Here is a 22,883-nt window from a genome sequence, read left to right as displayed (position 1 = left end):
GTTTCCTCCCGCATTCCAAAAACATGCTTGGCAGGTTAAGGGAAGACTCAAAATTGTCCCTAGGTGTGAGTGTGAGCGCAAATGGTTGTCTATGTGTGCCCTGTGATTGGCTGGCAACCAGTTCAGGGTGTCCCCCGCCTAGTGCCAAAGACAGCTGGGATAGGTTCCAGCACCCCCCACGACCCTTGTGAGGATAAAGCAGATAAGAAAATGGATGAATGGATTATAGTTTGGAATAGCAAAGCGAGTTGTTAATACATGAGTCAAAATGCTTAAACTGAATTCATGACCTAACAAAGACAAAGAATTGCAGAATGAAGCATAACTTCTGGAGAGCCTGGAAATGTTTAAAGCAGGGGTGTCAAACTCGTTTTTGTCTTGGTCCACATTTCCCTTGGCCGTGATGACTGAAACTCTACAAAGAAGTCAAGAATAAAGTTTTATTCAACTATTGTTCAAGTCAAGTCAACAGTATTTATAGAGCACTTTCAAACAGCCATCGCTGCATACAAAGTGCTGTACATGGAGCGATTTAACATGCACAATAAACAGTAAGACAAATCGGTAATAAAGGCGGTAGAAAGCACCAAACAGTAAAATCAAGAACAAATCTAAGTCATGCTGAGTCGAACGCCAAAGAATACAAGTGAGTTTTGAGGAGGGATTTGAAGATGGGCAGCGAGGAGGCTTCCTGAATGTTCAGTGGGAGGTAATTCCAGAGAGATAAGGTGAGAAGCTCAGTCATCCGGGAGGTGCTCAGAGTCGAGCCGCTTCTCCTCCACATCGAGAGGAGCCAGATGAGGTGGCTTGGGCATCTGATTCGGATGCCTCCTGAACGCCTCCCTGGTGAGGTGTTCCGGGCATGTCCCACCGGGAGGAGACCCCGAGGAAGACCCAGGACACACTGGAGAGACTATGTCACCCAGCTTGCCTGGGAACGACTCGGGATCCCCCGGGGAGAGCTGGAAGAAGTAGCTAGGGAGAGGGAAGTCTTGGCTTCCCTGCTAAAGCTGTTGCCCCCGCGACCCGGCCCCGGATAAGCGGTAGATGATGGATGGATGGATGGATAATACAGTATCCCATAAAAACAATAGATAGTCACGAACGTTTATGTGCACATCTCTTCTCATGCCCCCTTCATAGTCTGAAAATTATCCTAAGAATTATAATATTTTTGAGTTTATGGACGTCGTTAAGCCGTTTCCGCTTCATATGGACTCCTTGAGAGGAAACATTAACGTCAACTACTGCACCTAAACTACGACCAATTGTGAGCAAAATGTATGTGCACATCTCTACTCATGCCCATGTATGAGCATGCACACTTAATAGCCTGAAAATATTACAATAAGCGTCCCAATATTTTTGATTTTATGGACGTAATTAAAATGTTATCTAAGAAGAGGCAATGACTTAATGACATTTATAATCTTTTTACTCTTTTGGTCAATAAATGGCTCTTCAGCTCCCTCAAGATCGTGACGCCACTCCTCTAGTGCCAACTCATCAAGATACATCTTGACCAATCAACAGACTCATGATAAATGCAACCTTGGAGCCATCTTGGGCGTAGGTGGAAGGTTGCTGGTCCAACATTTTTTTAAAGTCTTGGCCAACAGGGCAAGCGCACCACATAGCTCTGTTAGCGTGCTTCCCCGTTGAGCCAACAGTTGTCCTCGGCTGGCCAAAGCATTCCTAAATTTGTCCGAGTCTGCAGAATCCATGGTGGTCGGATTATTATGTCAGCGTCTGGACCGAAGTGAATAATTATTTTTGGATTGCAGGATTGCAGGCTCAAACGAAGTGCGATAACAAAAATATTTATTTACAGAAAAGTGCACTGACCACGTACAAACAGAAATCGCTGGTCACAAGGTCCCATGAGAAACAATGTATAAACTAAAGCGCTGTGTCAAGAAGCCAATAATGCAAAGCTAAACATAAAAAATACCGGTATCAAGAAAAAAATAACAAAGCTTCGGAAAAAAAATCTATGAATAATGAGTGACTATGGAGAGTATGGAGAGGTCTAGAAAACAACACTTGAAGCACTACAGCGAGCAAGGTCATTAATCCGACAAGAGCTTGGCGGTCCTTAAATATATGGCAGGCTGGATTGGTAAACACTGAAGTGCCTGCTGTAGGCAAACGTCCTTCACTGGGTTCTTTGACCGCTGTCATGAAAATCTCCAGATATGTTCCAAAATTGACACGTTAAATGGATCACCGACACCTTTGCCAGGTTTTGTTGCCTTTAAACCAGCTTCAACATACTGTCTTATGCATGGCATGTGATGATGTCGTCGTAAGTCTTTGTTCCAGCGGCTTCAGTAGAAAGTACATGTTGTCAGAAACGGTCAGAGAAAAGAGGCCCATGATTATAAAGATGTATCTACTCATGATCTGCAGCATAACTCCAGGACAATGGGTGGCTATTTAAATGCATTGTTTTATATGTTAAATAAACAAACAAACAAAATCACATCGAATCAAGGATGACACAGAAGTGCTGAGTTGGGCCAGCGAGCATTCAGGAGATTGTAAGTTTTGTGAATCGTAACATCGCCAATCTTCACGGAAGCAGCAAAAATGTCATCTGTACAAGATTCTTTAATGACACGAAAGGCGATGATGAACTGATATGAAAAGGAATTAGGCGATATGTGCAGCTTGCTGATTTTAGCATCGCCAATCAATGTTATGAAGCCTGCAGATCGAGTTAAGATCCTGGTTGATGATGTTAGTCAGGAAAGATTTCCCTACAGAGTCACCCATGAGTGAGTCGTTATTTTTCACCCTGACAGAACCCTGGCCAGAGGTGACCACAAAAAAGCTGCCAACATTTATTACCAATGTTTCCACATAAAATGTGGATGCAGTAAGCACAGTCAGTCATGAATCAATAAACTCTTATTGCTCAGTACAGGGATACTTTCAATTTCAGGACATTTTATCCAACACCATACACAATTTAGAGATTATATTTAGTTTTTGAAAATAAAATCACATGCTACAGTGGTACTATTGATGGAAGGGGCATTTCGATCAGTGATCAGTTCGAGAGTAAAATGTGATCGTAAAAACAGCTCAGTACACAGTACACCGACTGGGCACTCACACAATCAAATAAATTCCAATATAAGAGCTGTGTCCAACATTTAGCCATTGAAGCTAATGCCCAGCTCTCAGTGGAACATGAATTTAAGCATATATCCATCATTGTCTTTGTAATGGGATATTCTGTAATGTAACTGCACTATATCATACTGAGAGCTGTCTCTAATACTTGAAACTCAGTCTAATGTTGAAGGCCCCACTGTGCCAGACTTAGTTCTGAATCAGGGAAAATTGCAAACGGGTTTGAGATGTACCTAAATTGAGATCTACCTATTCCTTGTATACACAAAAAGCTACATTTTGAGTGACCTTGATGTGCGCGCCTGGACTGATCACCAGTCAGTGAAAGGAATGCACATGTAGGCAAAACTAGTGCTACCCTATGTTCATAACCAAAAAAATCGTGACTGAAATAATTTGAGACTAACAAAAGTAAAAAGAGAGCATACAATTGCTCAGCAAAGGCCTCATCTGACCAGGGCACTCAGTACCAATCCCACTTCGAATTTCCTGTTACAACGTTTCCATTTTCAAAGCACATCCACAACATCACTATTATCCCAACATCAATGTCCTTTTGCCAAGCCGCGCACTGCCACAATATTGAGAGAAAAACACGTTTTAAAAAAGTTTCTCACTAGTTGAGCACATTTTAGGCTTGAAATAATTTTTCTTTGCAGACGTCCCTTTTCGTAGATATGCACAGAAGATAAAAAGCTCCTTAAGACAAGCTCTCCAACCTCTGAAACTGATTGTGCTTCTCTGTTCTCGCAGAAAATCAAGAACATATTATTACCAAGTGACAGTTTTGTGGTACGACAGATTGATGCATGACTGTATGTAGATTGTTTATGAGCACACCAAAATCAAAACAATCTCCACCAACCACCCACATCTTGACCAGTTGACAATGCAAACGGTCATAGTATTAATCAGAACAAGCACATGGAGCAGCATTTTCTGAAGCATTTCTTGAAAAATTTCTTGAACTCTGTGTTGAAGATGGTGTAGATTATGGGATTGAGGGCGCTGTTGACGTAGCCCAGCCAGGTCACCGTACTTGTTAGTCCGGGCGGTATCTCACACCTCAAGCACACAGCTCGAGTGGTATGGACCACAAAGAATGGAGTCCAACAGAAGAGGAAGCAGCCTGAATGAAAGTATAAAGGCAGTATTATTACAAATAATTTATCATAGACTTGTCTGATGATCAATTGTTTCACACAGAAATTCATAAATAGTAGATAGCTCATTCACTTTGGTGAAGTAATGGAAGAATATACAATGCCATAGATTTCACAGCCTGCCAAACTACATTGAATAACATTGGTGCAATTCCATCCGTTTGTTCCATTTAGTCAAGTCAAGTCAAGTCAACAGTATTTATAGAGCACTTTCTAACAGCCATCGCTGCATACAAAGTGCTGTACATGGAGCGATTTAACATGCACAATAAACAGTAAGACAAATCGGTAATAAAGGCGGTAGAGGGCCTCAAACAGTATTACTAAGATCATAATTTGGGTCATGCTGAGTCAAATGCCAAAGAATACACGTGAGTTTTGAGGAGGGCTTTGAAGATGGGCAGCGAGGAGGCTTGCCGAATGTTCAGTGGGAGGTCATTCCAGAGAGAGGGACCAGCAACAGAAAAGGCTCGATCCCCTCTGAGCCTCAGTTTAGTTCTTGGTACTTCTAACAAAGACTGGTCCACAGACCTGAGGCGCCGGGCAGGTGTGTAGGGGCGGATGAGCTCAGAGAGGTAAGGTGGCGCGAGATTATTCAGAGATTTGAAAGCAAAGAGGAGGATCTTGAAAATAACTCTAAAATGAATGGGGAGCCAGTGAAGGGATGCCAGAGTAGGAGTTATGTGCTCCGTCTTACGAGTACCAGTCAAGAGGCGAGCAGCGGCATTCTGGACCAGCTGAAGGCGCTTAATGGAGGACTGGCTGACTCCAAAGTAAAGGGCATTGCAGTAATCGAGCCGGGATGTGACAAAGGCATGAATTACTGTCTCAAAGTCTTCATGTGAGAGGAGAGGTTTTATTTTGGCCAGCTGTCTAAGGTGAAAGAAGCTGGATTTAACAACGGCACCAATTTGCCGATCGAGTTTGAAATCACTGTCCAGTTTAAGGCCCAAGTTTGAGACCGTTGATTTCAGATAAGGAGACAGGGGGCCCAAGTCTACAAGATGGAATGTACAAGGGCCACTGGGACCAAACAATATCACCTCTGTCTTCTTTTCGTTGAATTTCAAGAAATTTTGTCCCATCCAGGTTTTGATTTCTTCCAGACAGGATAGGAGTGGCCTTAATGAGAAGGCAATGCTGTATTTATATTGCACTTATATTGAACTGTATAGTTCCGTTCTTTTCTGAAACATTTATTTTGTGCAATGAAACACTTTATTGCCCCCCTCCCCCACGCCCAATTTTTCTGCTGGAGACTGCAAATTTCCCCAGTGTGAAACAAATAAAGGTTATCTTATCGTAAGTGGGAACAGATAACGAAAAATTAGTACGACAATGAGGTGACGAAAACGGAATGGAATATTATGCAAGCAGTTTTATTTATGTCGCATATTTCATACATAAGGCAACTTAATGTGCTTCATCCAACCAAAAGTACAACACCTAAAAGCATTTTATTTTAAAGGAAAAGCAAAGAGAACAAACATAGCATAAAAATAATTATTAAAAGACTGGAGACGATTACAATCAATACAATTACAATTAATTTAAGTATGGGGGGCCATCATTTTTAACCTGGATTTAAAAAGATTGATACATAGGGCAGACTTTACTTCTGTTGGCAGTTTATTCCACTTGAGCGCAGCATGTCAGCTCAATGTCACTTCACAATGTTTGATTTGAAAGCAGGGCTCAACTAACTGACTTCAATCTACAGACCTCAGAGCCCTAATGGGTTGAAATGAAATGAGCTTTTCCTTAATGTATCCCTCCATTGATTTTCTAGCACTTATCCGGGGTTGGGCCGCGGGCGTAGCAGTTTTACCAGGGAAGCCAAGACTTCCCTTTCCTCAGCCACTGCTTCCAACACTTCCGGGGGGATCTGAAGACGTTCCCAGGCCAGCTGGGTGACATAGTCTTTCCAGCATGTCCTGGGATGTGCCTGTGCGACCTGCCAAGAACACCTCACCATGGAGGTGTCCAGGAGGCATTCTAACCGGATGCCCCAGCCACATTATCTGACTTCTCTCTCTCTCTCTCTCTCAATAAAAATAAATAAAAAATAAAAAATATATATATATAACAAAAAAAAAATCCTCATCTCACCCATCGGGTGGTGTCCGTCCCTCATTCAGCTTGGGTCCTCTACCAGAGGCCAGGAAGCTTGAGGGTTCTGCGCAGTATCCTTGCTGTTCCCAGCACTGCACATTTCTGGACTGAGATGTCCGATGTTGTTCCCGGGATCAGTTGCAACCACTCATCTAGTTTGGGGGTCACTGCCCCGAGTGCTCCGACCACCACAGGCACGACTGTCACCTTTACCTTCCAGGCTCTCTCCAGCTCCTCTCTGAGCCCTTGGTATTTCTCGAGTTTCTCATGTTCCTTCTTCCTGATGTTTCCATCACTTGGGACCGCTACATCCACTACAACGGCTTTCCTCTGCCCTTTATCTATGATCACGATATCTGGTTGGTTCGCGATTACCATCTTGTCAGTCTGGATCTGGAAGTCCCACAGGATCTTCGCTCTGTCATTCTCCACCACCTTCGGAGGTGTTTCCCATTTTGACCTTGGGGTTTCCAGTCTATACTCCGCACAGATGTTTCGGTAGACTATGCCAGCCACCTGGTTATGGCGTTCCATGTAGGCTTTCCCTGCCAGCATCTTACACCCTGCAGTTATGTGTTGGATCGTCTCAGGTGCCTCTTTGCACAACCTACACCTTGGGTCTTATCTGGTGTGGTATATCTGGGCCTCGATGGCTCTGGTGCTCAAGGCCAGGATGAGTGCCTCTGTGCTGTCCTTCAGGCCAGCCCTCTCTAGCCACTGATAGGACTTCTTGAGATCAGCCACTTCAGTTATGGTCCGGTGGTACATCCCGTGTAGGGGCTTTTCCTCCCATGATGGTCCCTCTTCCAGCGCCTCATCCTCTGTTCCCCATTGTCTGAGACATTCTCTGAGTACGTCATCCGTTGGAGCCTTCTCCTTGATGTATTAATGGAGCTTGGATGTTTCATCCTGGACAGTGGCTCTCACACTCACTAGTCCCCGGCCTCCTACCTATTCGGCTTGCGTACAGTCTCAGGGTGCTGGATTTGGGATGGAACCCTCCATGCATGGTTAGGAGCTTTCGGGTCTTAATGTCCGTGGTCTGAATCTCTTCCTTTGGCCACCTTATTATATTATATATTATATGGAGTGCTGTGAGTTTCTTTAGCCAGTAAGTGTGGACCATGTCCGGGCTGGGGCTGTCCAGTTCTTCATATCTGAGACTCTTTCCTGTATGTCTGCCACTGTTATGGTAACCGGGTTCTGTTCAGGGAGGTTGCTGTGCTCCTCTGACATGGAACGCCATAACCAGGTGGCTGGCATAGTCTACCGAAACATCTGTGCGGAGTATGGACTGGAAACACCAAGGTCAAAATGGGAAACACCTCCGAAGGTGGTGGAGAATGACAGAGCGAAGATCCTGTGGGACTTCCAGATCCAGACTGACAAGATGGTAATGGCGAACCAACCAGATATCGTGATCATAGATAAAGGGCAGAGGAAAGCCGTTGTAGTGGATGTAGCGGTCCCAAGTGATGGAAACATCAGAAAGAAGGAACACGAGAAACTCGAGAAATACCAAGGGCTCAGAGAGGGGCTGGAGAGAGCCTGGAAGGTAAAGGTGACAGTCGTGCCTGTGGTGGTGGGAGCACTCGGGGCAGTGACCCCCAAACTAGATGAGTGGTTGCAACAGATCCCGGGAACAACATCGGACATCTCAGTCCAGAAATGTGCAGTGCTGGGAACAGCAAGGATACTGCGCAGAACCCTCAAGCTTCCTGGCCTCTGGTAGAGGACCCGAGCTGAATGAGAGACGGACACCACCCGAGGGGTGAGATGAGGATTTTATATATATATATATATATATATATATATATATATATATATATATATATATATATATATATATATATATATATATATATATATATTCATTCATCTTCCTAACCGCTTGATCCTCACTAGGGTCGCGGGGGGTGCTGGAGCCTATCCCAGCTGTCTCCGGGCAGTAGGCGGGGGACACCCTGAATCGGTTGCCAGCCAATCGCAGGGCACACAGAGACGAACAACCATCCACGCTCACACTCACACCTAGGGACAATGTAGAGTGTTCAATCAGCCTGCCATGCATATTTTTGGAATGTGGGAGGAAACCGGAGCACCCGGAGAAAACCCACGCAGGCCCGGGGAGAACATGCAAACTCCACACAGGGAGGCCGGAGCTGGAATCGAACCCGGTACCTCTGCACTGTGAAGCCGACATGCTAACCACTGGACTACCGGGCCGCCCCTATATATATATATATATTTTTTTATTTTATTTTATTTTTTTTTGCTGATTCATAGACATTTGTCTGTATGGTCTAAACCAAGCACTCTCGCCCTCACGCATCGATACCAAAGAGGTTGGTGTGTGGCATTAAAGAAGAACATTTCAAGTATTTCAGGATATGGCCAAAAGAAAAAAAACTGTGACCTTTACCTTCCAATGCATCAACTCAAGAACTCAATAAGTGAAAATAGCGAAACTCACCGACGACAACAGGCAACACCCTCATGGCTTGCCTTTCCCTGCTGTTGATCTTGGCTCCTTTCTTGCTGTGCTCTTCTTGTCTGTAGGTCACTGTGGGTATGGAGTTCTCTCCATACTGACGAGGGTAAGGAATCTCGTACTTTATGCAGTCATCCATATCGTCAAGCCGTGATTGAGCTAAGCCCCTTTCAATCATCCTAGGTAGAGGCATCGACAAAGGCCCAGGGATGGCGCCCGCCAGCGAGGGCACGGCGGTGGAGATGACCGCATGCTGCAGCTTTCTGCAGGCTTCAATGCTGCTGCTCAATTTGGCCTTGCGGGCCAACTCCCAGCGCCGCAGGCCGCGAAAGACACCAATGTATAACAGGACCATGATGGGGCAAGGAATAAAGAAGGAGCAGATGGAGGAATAAACGACATAGTTATTGTCCTCGAGTATACACTTCCTCGGTTCACGGTTAGGCACATTGTTGATTCCAAAGATAACAGGTGAGGCCACAGCTAGGGCGAGCAGCCAGGTGCCTAACAGCAGGATGAGTTGACGACGGTCCACATGCTTGCGGTTGTAATTTAGAGGAATGGCCACTGCTATGAACCTGCAAAACAAAAGAAGGAATTGTGACTGTTATTATTTTGAAGTCCAGTTTAAAGTCAGCTCACGCATAACTTTAATGAAGACAATTGGTACCGAAAATGGATGGATGGATGGATAGAAAATCACATCGGCTGGAGAATCTTTTTTTTTTAAATGGGAACTGGAATTTTAAATCTCGGAATTAGAAAATCCATTCTGTTAACAACTCTAAAAGTGTCCAATATTTCCTCGAATGGTTTGATTGTTATGATATTAAAAACTTTCCTCAAACTGGACTAAGAAGAGTCGGAGAGCAATCAAATGTGTAGAGCGTGAACAACAGGAGGCTCCGTACATATCCTTGAGGAGAACCGGTGCTGAGTGTGATGGTGGAGAATGTTACATTATTACTGGCATACAAAGACATTGTGCTATCTTCTTTATTTTCTATTTCTATTTCAAACTTTTGGCCCCCCCCTCCACAATATTTTCTGCTTGGCCCCGCTGGGAAAATAATTGCCCACTCCCGTCTTAAGTGTATCCAGTGAAGTGCCTGGTGAATGTATTTTCAGTCTGACTCTTGAGCATTCTTACCTGTCCACACTGATGGCACAGAGGTTGAAGATGGATGCTGTGCACAGCATCACATCCATGGTCATCAGGCCATCACATACAAACATATTCATTGACCAGACTCCACCCTGGAACTGCTCGCGCGCACACACACACACACACACACACGCGCACGCACACACACACACACACGCACACACACACACGCACACACATTAACTCAGTGGTTTTTAACCATGCCCGCTTGGCCATCACTGGCTGGTTCATTTGGTGCAGAAGTAAAAAACTTTTACTTTGTACTTATACTAGTGGTGTTTACTTCTTTTCTGTTTTTAATAAATGTGTTGTTTTTTTTGTCTTGAATTTGTAAAAAAAAATAATAATGAAGGGTTTGGTGAATGTGCATATGAACTGGTTGGGAATGGTACCTCTAACAAGGTTAAGAACCACTGCATTAACTGCTAAAAATCTTAGCAGCCACAAGAAAAATCTATAATCTATAGTCTTGCAACACTACAGCCTCAATTAAGGAAACATTGTTCCAGTGCAATATTTCTTTTCTACATAGCGTCTCTTCCATTTTCCCAAAATAACCTTTCCAACGTCGAAGCTGGTAAATGCCAGTGTTGTGTCCAAGGACCGGCAACCCGAGGCCAAGGGCAAGGCCAAGGACTTGACTCCGAGGCCAAGGCCAAGGCCAAGGACAAGGATCAGCACACATTTACTAAATGCATGCTGATCGACCACCATTATTTGTTTTAACTCATTCTATTTTTTTCTATTGTGCATTTTCAGTCTGAAAAGGGCGGCATTAATAAAGTTTGTTTGACTGACTGAGATACTAAAATCATGTGTGCACAACAATAACAAGATCACAGTTGCAGCCAATTAAAAAGGAGGTGTCACCAGTGTTCCCTGAGTCCTATACTTTTGCAGACAGGTGACGTTTAACACTTAATGGGAGCTGTGATTACATAGCCTTCACACGTCTGAGCATAAATGAGTCATACTTTACTTATAACCATTGTGAAGTCAAATAAGGGAGCAGGCAGACTCTAATTCGCTGTGGTTTTATTCCTTGGCGGTTTCAATGTAGAAAAGTAAACAACTTTGTCTGGTACTGTATTATAACATACGAAAAAAGCAATTTACTTGATAATTATTGTCGTGTACGCTCATGTTAAATATTGTGCGCGTGTATGTGTGTGTCCATAGCTCCTTCATATAACTTGTAGGGTGGAGCCTACTTGAGTTTTACCTCTGCGTAAACGAAGAGTGGCAGAACCAGAACCGCCAGCAGCAGGTCTGCAAACGCCAAACTGACGATGAAATAATTTGTTGTAGTTTTTAAAGCTTTCTCCGAGTAAACACTCAGGCACACGAGCACGTTGCCGAAGATGACGATCATGATGAGTAAGATCCCCAAAACAAGAGCTGGGTAGCTGTGAACCACCGGAACCACCAGCTGCGTAAGGTTGATAAAATCCGAGCAGTTGTCCAACATGATGGTGAAAGCATACGAACGAGCTTATCCGTTGTTGTTTTCATTTAGGAATCGTGTCCATTGGGCATAAGGGAAATTCGGCTGTGCTCAGGAAGCGATCCGGGCCGAGACTGACTGGAGTCGGAGAGCGCTGCGCGTACACAGACGCTCAACTCACGAGTGAACAGGACCAAAACACCGCTTCGCCATCGATTTGGACAAGATGCAGCGAATGCTGACGACACGGTTCGGCATCCCCGCCAAAGTCTCGTGATTTGCGAGTATTTTGTCGGCTGGGGCGGCAGACATCTATTTGTGCTGGGAAAAAAAAAATGAATCTCATTTGCTATGTTAGTCGACTCATTGCGTCGATTCATTTTAAGAAAAAGTATTCGTGAGTATTTTGAATATTTATATATTCGAAGTGTAATGTAAAAATACAGTAATTGTTACAGTATATATCTTCTTTTGTTTCTATTCGAGTGCCACTTTGTGAGGGACATGTACTGTAAGTGACACCTAAGGGGGCACATGACAGACATTTTTTGTTACAGTAGGTATGGATGAGCAGCCAATGCAGGCAAGTGAGGCCGGTGTGCACTCACAAATACATTTCACGAAAAGAAAACAAAAGGCAGCGTTTTTGAATTGATCAAAAATGCTACTTTGTAAAGAGTCCGAAACAACATGATTCAAAGAATAAAGTAATAAACACTAGCATAAAACGACTGGACTTAGCTCGATTTGACAACTTTGGAAAACCAACCTGAATGAAACAAGATGTGACTAGGACAATGAGCCAAAAAAAAAAGGAATTACGATTAAAAGGAAACTACCGGTAAATAAAAACAAACAGATGAGACAATGAGGAGAACCTGGACAAGACAAAACCTGCTGAGGGAGTTGACACAAGGTAATGCGTGGACAAGCACAAGTGGACACAATAAAACTTCACAAGACATACAGTGACAAAAAGGGCACCGGGAAAACTTAACCAAGCAAAACTCATCAAAACCAACTCAAACCCAAGGGCCAAGGGACAAGGGCCTTATAAAACAATACTCTATTTTCAGTTTCCGAAGTGAGCGGCCCAGTGACACTGAATAATTAAAATACTACTAATAATAAGATAACCAACAATCAGGAAGCATGATTACCAATTGATTGGATACTCTAAATCACAGATGTCAATCAAACTCTAGTCCTCGACGGCCACCATTGTTAATGTTTTGAATCACAGGTGTCAATCGGGATCTTTATCAGGCTCCTGCAGAGCTTGCTGATGAGCTGATCATTTGAATCAGGGAAAGATAGAAATGTTGTTTGTCAGCCAGCCAGTCCAGTGTGTACCCAGTTATGACCATAACAAGGACAAAGCGGTATAGAATCCGGATAAAAATTATGAATGTGAAATATAATGACATTAAATCGCACAATAGTGGGGTCACAACCAGAGAATATTGTGCTTTTGGTCCGAACAAGGTTTGCAATGTCAGCAAGTACGGTGGCGGCGGGACGCTAGGTGCTCATTTCTCGGAATGGTTTTAAAAAGAGGAAAAAGTGCCTTCCACCGTAAAACAATGATTCTCATGCAAGACAATGCACCAATCCCCACTATAGAAAAGCTGCGAATGCAACGGGAAAAACGTCAGAACCTCATTAAAAAGAAAATATATGAGGCAGGACGGCAGTATTTTTCCCAACAGCGACTATGGGAGCCAATTCTTGCATCCTTAAAAGATATACAGGCCGAAACAAAAACCTAAACTTGAATTTCAATGGATGAAAGCGTTGTTAAGGGGATACCAAAGCGAGGCTTTTGAAGCTACATGTGAATACTGATGAGACGGTTTGGTCTCCTTGCTAGTGTCTAACGACTAATGAGTCCGACTATTGACAGATGATTTTTCTTCATGTTGTTTTCCTGCACCTTAAATTATCATGACAGAAATATAACAAGTTGATTTTTCTTCATGTTGTTTTCCTGCACCTTAAATTATCATGACAGAAATATAACAAGTTGATTTTTCTTCATGTTGTTTTCCTGCACCTTAAATTATCATGACAGAAATATAACAAGTTGTTTGCATCCTCTTTGTGTTTTGTTTTTTTTTTAACCGTTGAGATTACCCATTTGAAATATTGTGCGAAATTTTCCCCTCCAGCCCCCAAAAAATAGAACTGGTGATGATAAAAAATGTTATTCACTGGAAATGCCGTTGGATAGTTTGGAAAATGAACCAGAGCATACATAATTTCTATGAAACACATTTTTATTTTGTTGTTACAGCCATGGCAAAAAAAAAAAAAATTAAGAGACTACCCTTTGTTTCTTCAATTTCCTGTTCATTTTAAACGACTCCAGTACAACCAAAGGTACATATGTATAAGAGTTGAATTCAAGAGCTTCTTCTTTTCCTCAAGGCTTTTCCCTTCAGGGGTCGACACAGCGAATCAGTTGCCTCCATCTAACCCTGTTTTGTGCATCAAGAGCTGATTGAGACATTTTATATCAATAACAATGATACTGTACGGCCAAAAACAGTGCTTTTTGGCTTTCCATGTTTTCCTTTGTGTCAATTCGTTCCTTGAAGCACTTTTAGTGGCACCAGACATCAACACAAACAAGCATTGTAGAAAACATGGTGGTCTCTTTTTTTTCCCTGGCTCTTGTTTGGAACTTCACCAAATCATGCGAGGGAAAATACTAACAGACTAAAACCACTTTTTTTCTCCATTGTTATTTCTATTGTTCAGGTGTTCACTTGCGACAGGCATCGGTTTTCCCGTGATCCTGAATGGGTAAGAATCTTTCTCTCATATTATGCATCCATTTTTAATACCATCTTACCATAAGATATATATATATATATTTTTGTATATACAAAAAAGCAAGGCTCTTGAAGAGCACTTGCCGAATATATATATATATATTGTTCTTTTTTGCTGTTTTTGTCTTTTGTTTTGTCACATGTTTGTCGTTTCGGCGCCATTGACTGTCGGTGCTGGACAGACCTGGGCGCTTGTGTTTTTTGCGCCAGTAATGGGCAGCATTTTTCACAACCCCGATTTGTTCAGTGGCTATGTCAGTGCTGTTGGACAGTCGGCGTTGGTGCGGCTGGATGGATGGCTGCTGAAGTTGAGGATGAGGAGAGAGGAGCGTTGGCAAAGAGCGCCGATGCGTATTTGGAACCGTGAGTCGCCGCTTGGAATTGAAATGGATTTCCATGGGACAGGAGAAGTGAACCAATCTCTTTTTTCGTCAATGGATGCTACAGCTTCTTGTTGACTTTGAAACTTAGCTTGTAGCCGACGTGTGCACATTTTGAGCATGACGTCTCTGATCCACTGGTTAAAGGACACTTTGATTCTCTCCTCTTTCATCTCAAACTGCTTCAAACAACAAAGCGTGTGATGGAAAAGTGGTTAGAACTGCATGACTATCCGTGTTTTATGTCATGTGTTGTGTTTATTATTTTACTTTATGTTAACTGTTTTGTTAAGCGCTTTGTTACAGCTGCCGCTGTTGTGAAAGTGCTATATAAATCAGCGTGTATTGTATTGTATTGTATTGTATTGTAAGATGGTATTAAAAATGGATGCATAATATTGAGACCAATAGTTTTGCATTGATTCTACCTCTTCTGTTCGTGGTTCACCGGCTAACTGCACGTGATGGAGGTGCAAATGTAAGTGACAGTAATTTCTTCAAACCTGAATTGCCTCTGGGAGAGTAATAAATCCTTCAAATCTGAACACCATCTGGCGGGGCAAATAAATGTCGGATCCCAAAACACTGTGATTAAGGTTCACTTCCACCAAACAGTCCTCAAAGCCACATAATTAAAAGTTCCCGACAACTTTTCATCAAAGTCGGCATGTCAGAAGCTCCAGTGGGGAGAGCAGACATGTCATCAAGAGAAAAGTAAGTAAAAAGAAGACAATTGAGGAACTAGAAACTTAACCGTCACTGTGAATTTGTGAATTCTGAAATAAATCCTGATATGTTCAGTCATATCACAAAACATTCGGAACACCCTAAATACGGCTGACATGATTTTAGAAACATAGGAAAAATAGATCTACTGTATATATTGTTGGGAGAAACAATCAGTTACATACACTGTTATGTTCTGGCACTCATATACAATTAAAGCTGGTTAGGGACACTTTTCCCAGCAATAAAATTGCCACCACCTGTGTTTATTACAGTGAACGAGCATCAAGCAATGTCTACATTTTCAAACCCCAAAATTTCCCTTATTTGATCAATAAGGGATATTTTTTTATAAAGTGGATAGATGATTTCTTTGTGTTCATTTTAAAAACACTTCAATGAAAACAACCAATTTTTTAAAAACTATTATTTTAAGTGTTGGCCTACATATGACCTGTACAGTCAAGAAACAGGAACACTACAATAAAATAATCACATCATCCATCCATTTTCTGATCCATTTATCCGCACAAGGGTCGCGGGGTGTGCCCCAGCTTATCCCAGCTGTCTTCGGGCAGTAGGCGAGGTACACCCTGACCTGGCAATCGCGAGGCACACATAGACAAATAGCCGTTTACACTCACAATCACAATTGAGACTTGTTCCATTAACCTGCCATGTATGTTTTTGGAATGTGGGGGGGAATCCAAACTACCCGGAGAAAACCCACACAGGGACAGGGAGAACATGCAAACGCCACACAGGAAGGCCGGAGCCAGAATCCAACCCTGCACCTCTGCACTGACGGGCCGACGTGCTAAACACTTTTACACCGCGCTACCCTTTTCAATTTTCATTCAAGTTAAAACTAAATCAAATGAAACAGAAACAGTTTACAGAGAATGGGACAGAAGCTTCAAGCTTCTCTTTTAGTGCAGTCCCGCAACTTGACCACCATTTTTTTAGGTCAGTCTGCCCGTCACTGTGTTGACTGCAGTGGATTAGAAGCCCTGCACTCAGTCTCATCCTGGCACAAAAACAAAGGATACACCCTTTGTAGCGCAACTGCCGCATATCCTGGATTTGATTGGAAAAAAAGATCATTATTGTTTTGTTTTGTTTTGTTTTTTAAATGACTTGTTTTGAAAAATTCACATGATGGGCATGTGTTGATTTATGCCTGAGATCTGACAAATTACTGAAGGATGTCTATGTTCGGGTTGGAAATATAGTGTCATTGAATAAAACCAACAAATGACAGTAAGTAGGCTGCCTGGAAGTCCAGTGGTTAGCACGTCGGCTTCACAGTGCAGAGGTACCGGGTTCGATTCCAGCTCCGGCCTCCCTGTGTGGAGTTTGCATGTTCTCCCCGGGCCTGGGTGGGTTTTCTCCGGGTGCTCCGGTTTCCTCCCACATTCCAAAAAAAAACATGCGTGGCAGGCTGATTGAACACTCTAAATTGTCCCTAGGTGTGAGTGTGAGTGTGAATGGTATTTCGTCTCTGTGTGCCCTGCGATTGGCTGGCAACCGATTCAGGGTGTCCCCCGCCTAGTGCCCGAAGACAGCTGGGATAGGCTCCAGCACCCCCCGCGACCCTAGTGAGGATCAAGCGGCTCGGAAGATGAATGAATGAATGAATGAATGACAGTAAGTGCCTTTGAGGGGAGAAAACAAAGATACAATTCATTTATGCAAAGATCACAATGAATAAAGCCCATATTTATAATCAGAGAAATAAAAAAATCGAAAATAAGCATGCGCTGATAATTTTTGTATAATGATTGCTTTTGTCACTCCCCCTTATTTTCTGCTTTTTTCCCCAAACGGGACCTTTTGTTCCTTTGTTCCTGTTCTTCATCCATCAGCTAAATGTAGCCCGAACAAACCGATTGAGTGGAAGTAGTAGTTCAAAACCAGAACCAAAATGTATGGATTTTCTTTCATGTTATTTGTTTTATGTTGCATTGTTGTTGGGTATCTCACTTGCTAAACATGCAATTTTTGCATTTGATTCATTCACAACAGCTCTTTGCGGTTACAGTTTTAAGATACAGTAACAGACTGCCTGAAAGTCCAATGTGTTCTTTTGTCTGCCCTTGACTTGCATATTCAAAAATTCTCAATACAACACTCAAGGTTTTTCAATCCGAAGCATACCGTCATCCTTTATTCCATTATTTTGTATTTTCTTTCTTTCTTATTTCGTCCATCAGCACCCACCAATATTATTGTCAACGTTCCCTTCTTCGCTGTTGTTTTTCTTCTTTTCATGTAGATTTTGTTGATTTATTTATTTAGTTACAGATATTTTTATAGACCAAATGAACACTTTCATGCACCGTAACCCACAGGTGTCAAAGTCAAGGCCCGGGGGCCAGATCAGGCCCGCCTCATCATTTGATGTGGCCCGCGAAAGCAAATCAAACAGACTGATTTCTGTGATGCTTGCTAAAATTTTCAACCACTTTTCAAATTCTCATACGTAAAGTATAAGAGAGCTATTGTAAGTTTTCTTGTGACCAAAACCCTCATAACAGTAACTTAAACTACAGTTGAATAAACCATTATTCTTGACTTCCTTAAATGGTTTCACAGTCATAACGGCTCTCCAAGGGAACTGGTAACTATAATGTGGCCCGCGACAAAAATGAGTTTGACAACCCTGCTGTAACCTGATAACACTTAAGCTGTCCACTGTCGCAACCACTGCCCCTGAAATGGTTAAAAACTTGATAACATAGTGTGGTTGAGGCCATTATCTCTCAACCGGAGTGGATTTAACGCAAGAATTCTTCAACTTCTGCAATAGTTGTACCACCATCCAACCTTTTTGTTGTTGGGAATCTGGTTCAAATGAGTGTTATAGCATTCCCCAATCACCTGTGTCAACATATTGCAGTCCTTTGTCGTCCCTTACTTACTTTTTCCTTCACCTTGGATTTGTGGATTATGAAATAAGCAACATAATACACCCACTTTTATCAATCTCATGGGGTGCAATCTTAATCAGAATGCCGTGTTTAGATTAGTAAGGTAATGGAAGAACATTTTTGAGTTGGCTTTCCCTTTAAGGACGGACAGGAAATGGGGAACACAAAAGTGGTGACAAACACTTTGCACTTGTGTGGCAAGAACCAGTTGTTTATTCATTATCACTTTGTGGACTGGTGTCAGCAGAATCACCTCCAGATCAACCCTAGGAAAACTAAGGAGTTGGTCGTGGATTTCTGCAGGAAACAGTCCTCACCACCACCAGCACCGATGAAAATCCAGGGTATGGACGTAGAGAGGGTGACCTCCTACAAGTACCTAGGTATTCTTATGAACAACAAACTGGACTGGTCTACTACTGATTAGGAAAGGACAGAGCCAACTCTTCCTACTCAGGAAACTGAGGTCTTTGGGGGTTCAGGAGTGACTCCTTAAGACTTCCTATAACTCGGTGGTGGCCTCGGCCCCCGATTATGTCATTGTCTGCTGGTCAGGCAGCATCTCGGCCCGGGACGGAAAGAGACTGGAGCGACTGGTCAGGAAGGCCAGTTCTGTCCTGGGCTCCTCCCTCGACACTCTGGAGGAGGTGGGCAACAGAAGGATGTTAACTAAGCAAAAAGCTATAATGGACAGTCCCTCCCACCACCTCGAGCCCCCCCTGACAGCACTGGGTAGCTCCTTCAGCCAGAGACTGTTATACCTGCGCTGCAAGAAAGAGAGATACCGTCGCTCGTTCCTACCGACTGCTGTCAGGCTGCTGAATATTTTTTTTAAAACAAACAAATTAATTAAATGATGTGACAACCAATTGTAAATAGCACTGTGACCTTGTCCATATTTGTATTCATATTGCACTTAATTGAACAGTGTTTTTTTTTGTTTTTTTCTTCTTTCTTCTTTCTACCCTAATCTTGTTGCTGTAGACTGTAAATTTCCCCAGTATGGGACAAATAAAGTCTTATTCTTATTGCCTGAACCACTTATCCCCATGAGCCAATCCCAGCTGTTTTCGGGCATTAGGCAGGGTGCACCCTGAACTCGTTGCCAACCGATCGCAACCATGACAGTAGGACTCAAGTGAGTGTTTAGAGGAGTACGATAAGAATAAGAAAAATAATGTACTATTGTAACTTATTGTAGGTCTGTTGCTATTAAATATATCATCTGTTGTTCACCAGATATTTTTCCTACAAACATAGACATTAATTAAACATTTAGACACACTGGCATTCATACTATGTGTCAACAAAGCGGTCTTCAAGCAGTGACAGTTTAAAACATCAGGGGAAAAAAAGACAATTTTCCTTGCACCTCTCGTTCCCTTTGGGGGAATATTTCTCAAGAACAACACATTCTCAACACGTCATTCTGTGATGAAAGATAGTAACATGATGAAACTCTGCAACACCACTGTCTTAATAGCAAATGAACAGAAAGTCTGTTTCAAGCCATGATTCATGACTTTTTAATCTTTGGTTCTAGTGTCTGAAGTCTGAGCAGTACACCGATGACGGATTCCAGAATGAGGCCGACGGAAGCAGCGGCCGACGTAACTGCCACCGTTCCTCCCGCGGTGTCTTTAACTCACCACGCCCTCCAAGGGAGTCCCTCGATAAAACCCTCCAGCAGAAGTGGATTAGAGCTCAAGGTGTCAGGATTACGGTACCAAATGGTGAGGAGGTGATTACACAAATGTAGAAAATGATCAAGTTTGGGACAAAAGGTTTTAGTTTAGAAAAGCGTATTACGAACAAAGTATAACAAAGGTTGCTGGTAACTAAGCCGAGATAAAACGTCATGAACACAAAGCCCTTGCAAATGGCAAGGGGAATCAATAACTTCACTTGTCATAAAAGGACAAGGCAATCCAATTACGAGAAAAGAAAATGAACATTACTCACAGGAAAGTATACATTTGAACAAGAGTGCAAGGAAACAAGATCATGAACGTTTCGATATCAAACACTTTGTATGAGCGTGGATATACAATATATACACTGTACACTGGCCTTCCTGTATGGAGTTTGCATGTTCTCCCTGTGCCTGCGTGGGTTTTCTCTGGGTACTCCAGTTTCATCCCACATTCAAAAAACATGCATAGTAGGTTAAGGTGGACACTCCAAGTTGTCCTTATGTGTGATTGTGAGCGTGAATGGACGTTGTTTGTCTCTGTGTGCCCTGTGATTGGCGGGCAACCTGTTTAAGGTGTACTCCGCCTGCTGCCCGAAGACAGCTGGGATAGTCTTCAGCACACCCGTGACCCTCGTGAGACTAAGCAGCTCATATAATTGTTGAATGGATGGAAGTTTAGGTTAGCATGTTGGATTTGCCCCTTGGCAAGCGTTCCAGTTTTTCATGTGGCCCCTGCAAAATTTATGGCCCACCCTGGGTTAGGCAGTGATACACTTCCCTTGTTATTGGGGAAATAATGGCACATAGATAAGTTTATTTTTATTTTATTTATTTAGTTAGTATCAAATTGGCAATTAAATCACCAACTCCGCTCCATGTACATGAGGTAAAGTATGTCATTAAGAAATCCAAATCTTCTGCATGTCTCAAACATGAGGGTGCCCTCAACAAAACAAAATGTTCATTTCATGTCAGAAATGTACTTTTTGGATGCATGGTAAGTACTACTCTATGTAGCTGTAATCACATTGATAACAGCAATGTCAATGAGACTGAATTCATATTTTCAAAAACATTTTCCCGACACTAACCAGTTGTAGAATGAAAGTCTTTTGAAACAAACATTTAGAAAATCTTGTTTTGTTTTTTTTTGGTCACTGGTGAGTGGCATTTGTTTCCCCACTGATTGCAGACTTTGAGTTCCTGTGTCATGGATAGAGATTTAATAAATGAACAGAAATAATTGAAACAAGAATCCGTGGAAAATAGGATGAAACTCTACAGACAAAGAAGAAACATGTTTTGTTTTGGATAACAGACCCAAAATGATTGAAAGAATAACCCTCCGGCCTTTGACTACGCTAGCTCGAGGAGTGGGGACACCTCCCAGTGATAAGAGAGTTAAGATGGAAAGTCATCAGCGATCAGTAAAAAAAGCTCTAAAGTTGATTTTCCCTTACAAAGAGCTCTGTGTTTTAGAAATCAGGAATGCCTGCCCTTTTCAAAACATTGTAAGATCCTGTTGTGATTTTCAGCTTGTTCCCTCAGGGCCTGCCACAGCAAGTCATTTGTGATTTGTTTGACGCCGCATTTACCCTCATGACGACCCCCCCCCCCCCCATTTTTTTACTAAATCCTGGTTTGGGACTGGCCATGTATTGGAGCAGCCACTGGTCAGGTTTGGCTACACTCATTAGAGGGTCAAGTGTAAGATGGCTGCGTCCAGTCAATGGAAACAATTGAGAGAGTTAAATGCAAGCGGGCCTCTCAGCAAGGTGAAAATTTTCAATGGATTATCTTAAAGCTTGAAAGGTAAATAAATGGTTCAAACCTCGCATGAAACAAAGCCCTGGTGAGTAAATGCATTGAAAGCCTGCTGAGAACTGGACCAATCTTTGAAGTGAATGCAAGAGCGATGTTAGAATCTTGGACAAATGGCACAAACACCACCAGTGTGTTCATCACTTTTTGTCACGTCGCGTGCTCGCCAGCAGGTGGCGGGTTCTCCCGCCGCCTGTTCGGCACACCTGCCCGTTATTTCGGGCTGATTACGTGCCTTTATTAGGCGACTCCGGCAGTCATCTCACTGCCGGAGAATTCCTTACCGTGCCATTGCTCTCTATTTGCTATTCTCGTCGTTTGACAATTTCTCGCTGCCCTATTGCCTTACGGCCTCAATCTTCGCGTACTTCTTATTGTGATCATATTGTTATCTCGGTAGTTCCTCGCCCTTTATCGTTTCGCGAGCGTTTTCGGTTGTCTTCCTTATTTTTCCCTGGTCCTTATTTGACCAGCGTTTTCTGTTACCGTTTTCCCTGTTCGGGCTCCTTTTGTTCTTTATTAAAACCCCTTTGTTTTCACAAGATCTTTTCGTTGTCTGCTTCTCCGGGGATCCACCTCGTTTTTTTCTGTTGTGCACGAGGCGATTTCTCATCGCCTCGGGCTCAACGTGACACTTTTCTTTCGCGCTTGTGTCCTCCACGAAGCCCATTCCAGCAGACCTTGGGTCAGAGACCTAGTTCACCCACAAGCCATCGTCAGGCAAGCAGGGCAGTTTCAAAACGTACATCCATCCATTCGTCAAGGTCAAGGTCTTCTTTATTGTCAAATATGCTCTATGTACAGCATACTGCCTAGATGAATTTTTTTCCTCTTAATCCCCAGTGCAAACATGCAGTGCATTAAAACCACACACACCTAAAACTCAACTGTATAAAAATACATAAATATATCAATCTAAATATATAAATAGCAATGAACATTCAAGAGACAACCGACAACCAAGGCCAATTGTGACTATTGCGGGT

General features: G+C 42.8%; 1 protein-coding gene across 1 annotated transcript; it reads right to left on the bottom strand.

The window, feature by feature from the left end:
- Positions 1 to 1,804: 1,804 nt before the first annotated feature.
- On the bottom strand, positions 1,805 to 11,594 carry drd4b (dopamine receptor D4b). The gene is made up of 4 exons (XM_052063983.1): positions 11,292 to 11,594; positions 10,055 to 10,167; positions 8,887 to 9,482; positions 1,805 to 4,267 (listed from the first exon to the last, which is right to left on the bottom strand). The coding sequence occupies exons 1-4, from the start codon at positions 11,535 to 11,537 to the stop codon at positions 4,050 to 4,052; spliced, it is 1,173 nt and encodes a 390-aa protein (XP_051919943.1). The 5' UTR covers positions 11,538 to 11,594; the 3' UTR covers positions 1,805 to 4,049.
- Positions 11,595 to 22,883: the final 11,289 nt, after the last annotated feature.

Source organism: Hippocampus zosterae, chromosome 4 (assembly GCF_025434085.1).
Source record: "Hippocampus zosterae strain Florida chromosome 4, ASM2543408v3, whole genome shotgun sequence".
Lineage (NCBI taxonomy): Eukaryota > Metazoa > Chordata > Actinopteri > Syngnathiformes > Syngnathidae > Hippocampus > Hippocampus zosterae.
The sequence above is the reverse complement of the archived record's forward strand: the minus strand, read 5'-3'. Positions and strand labels throughout refer to the sequence as shown.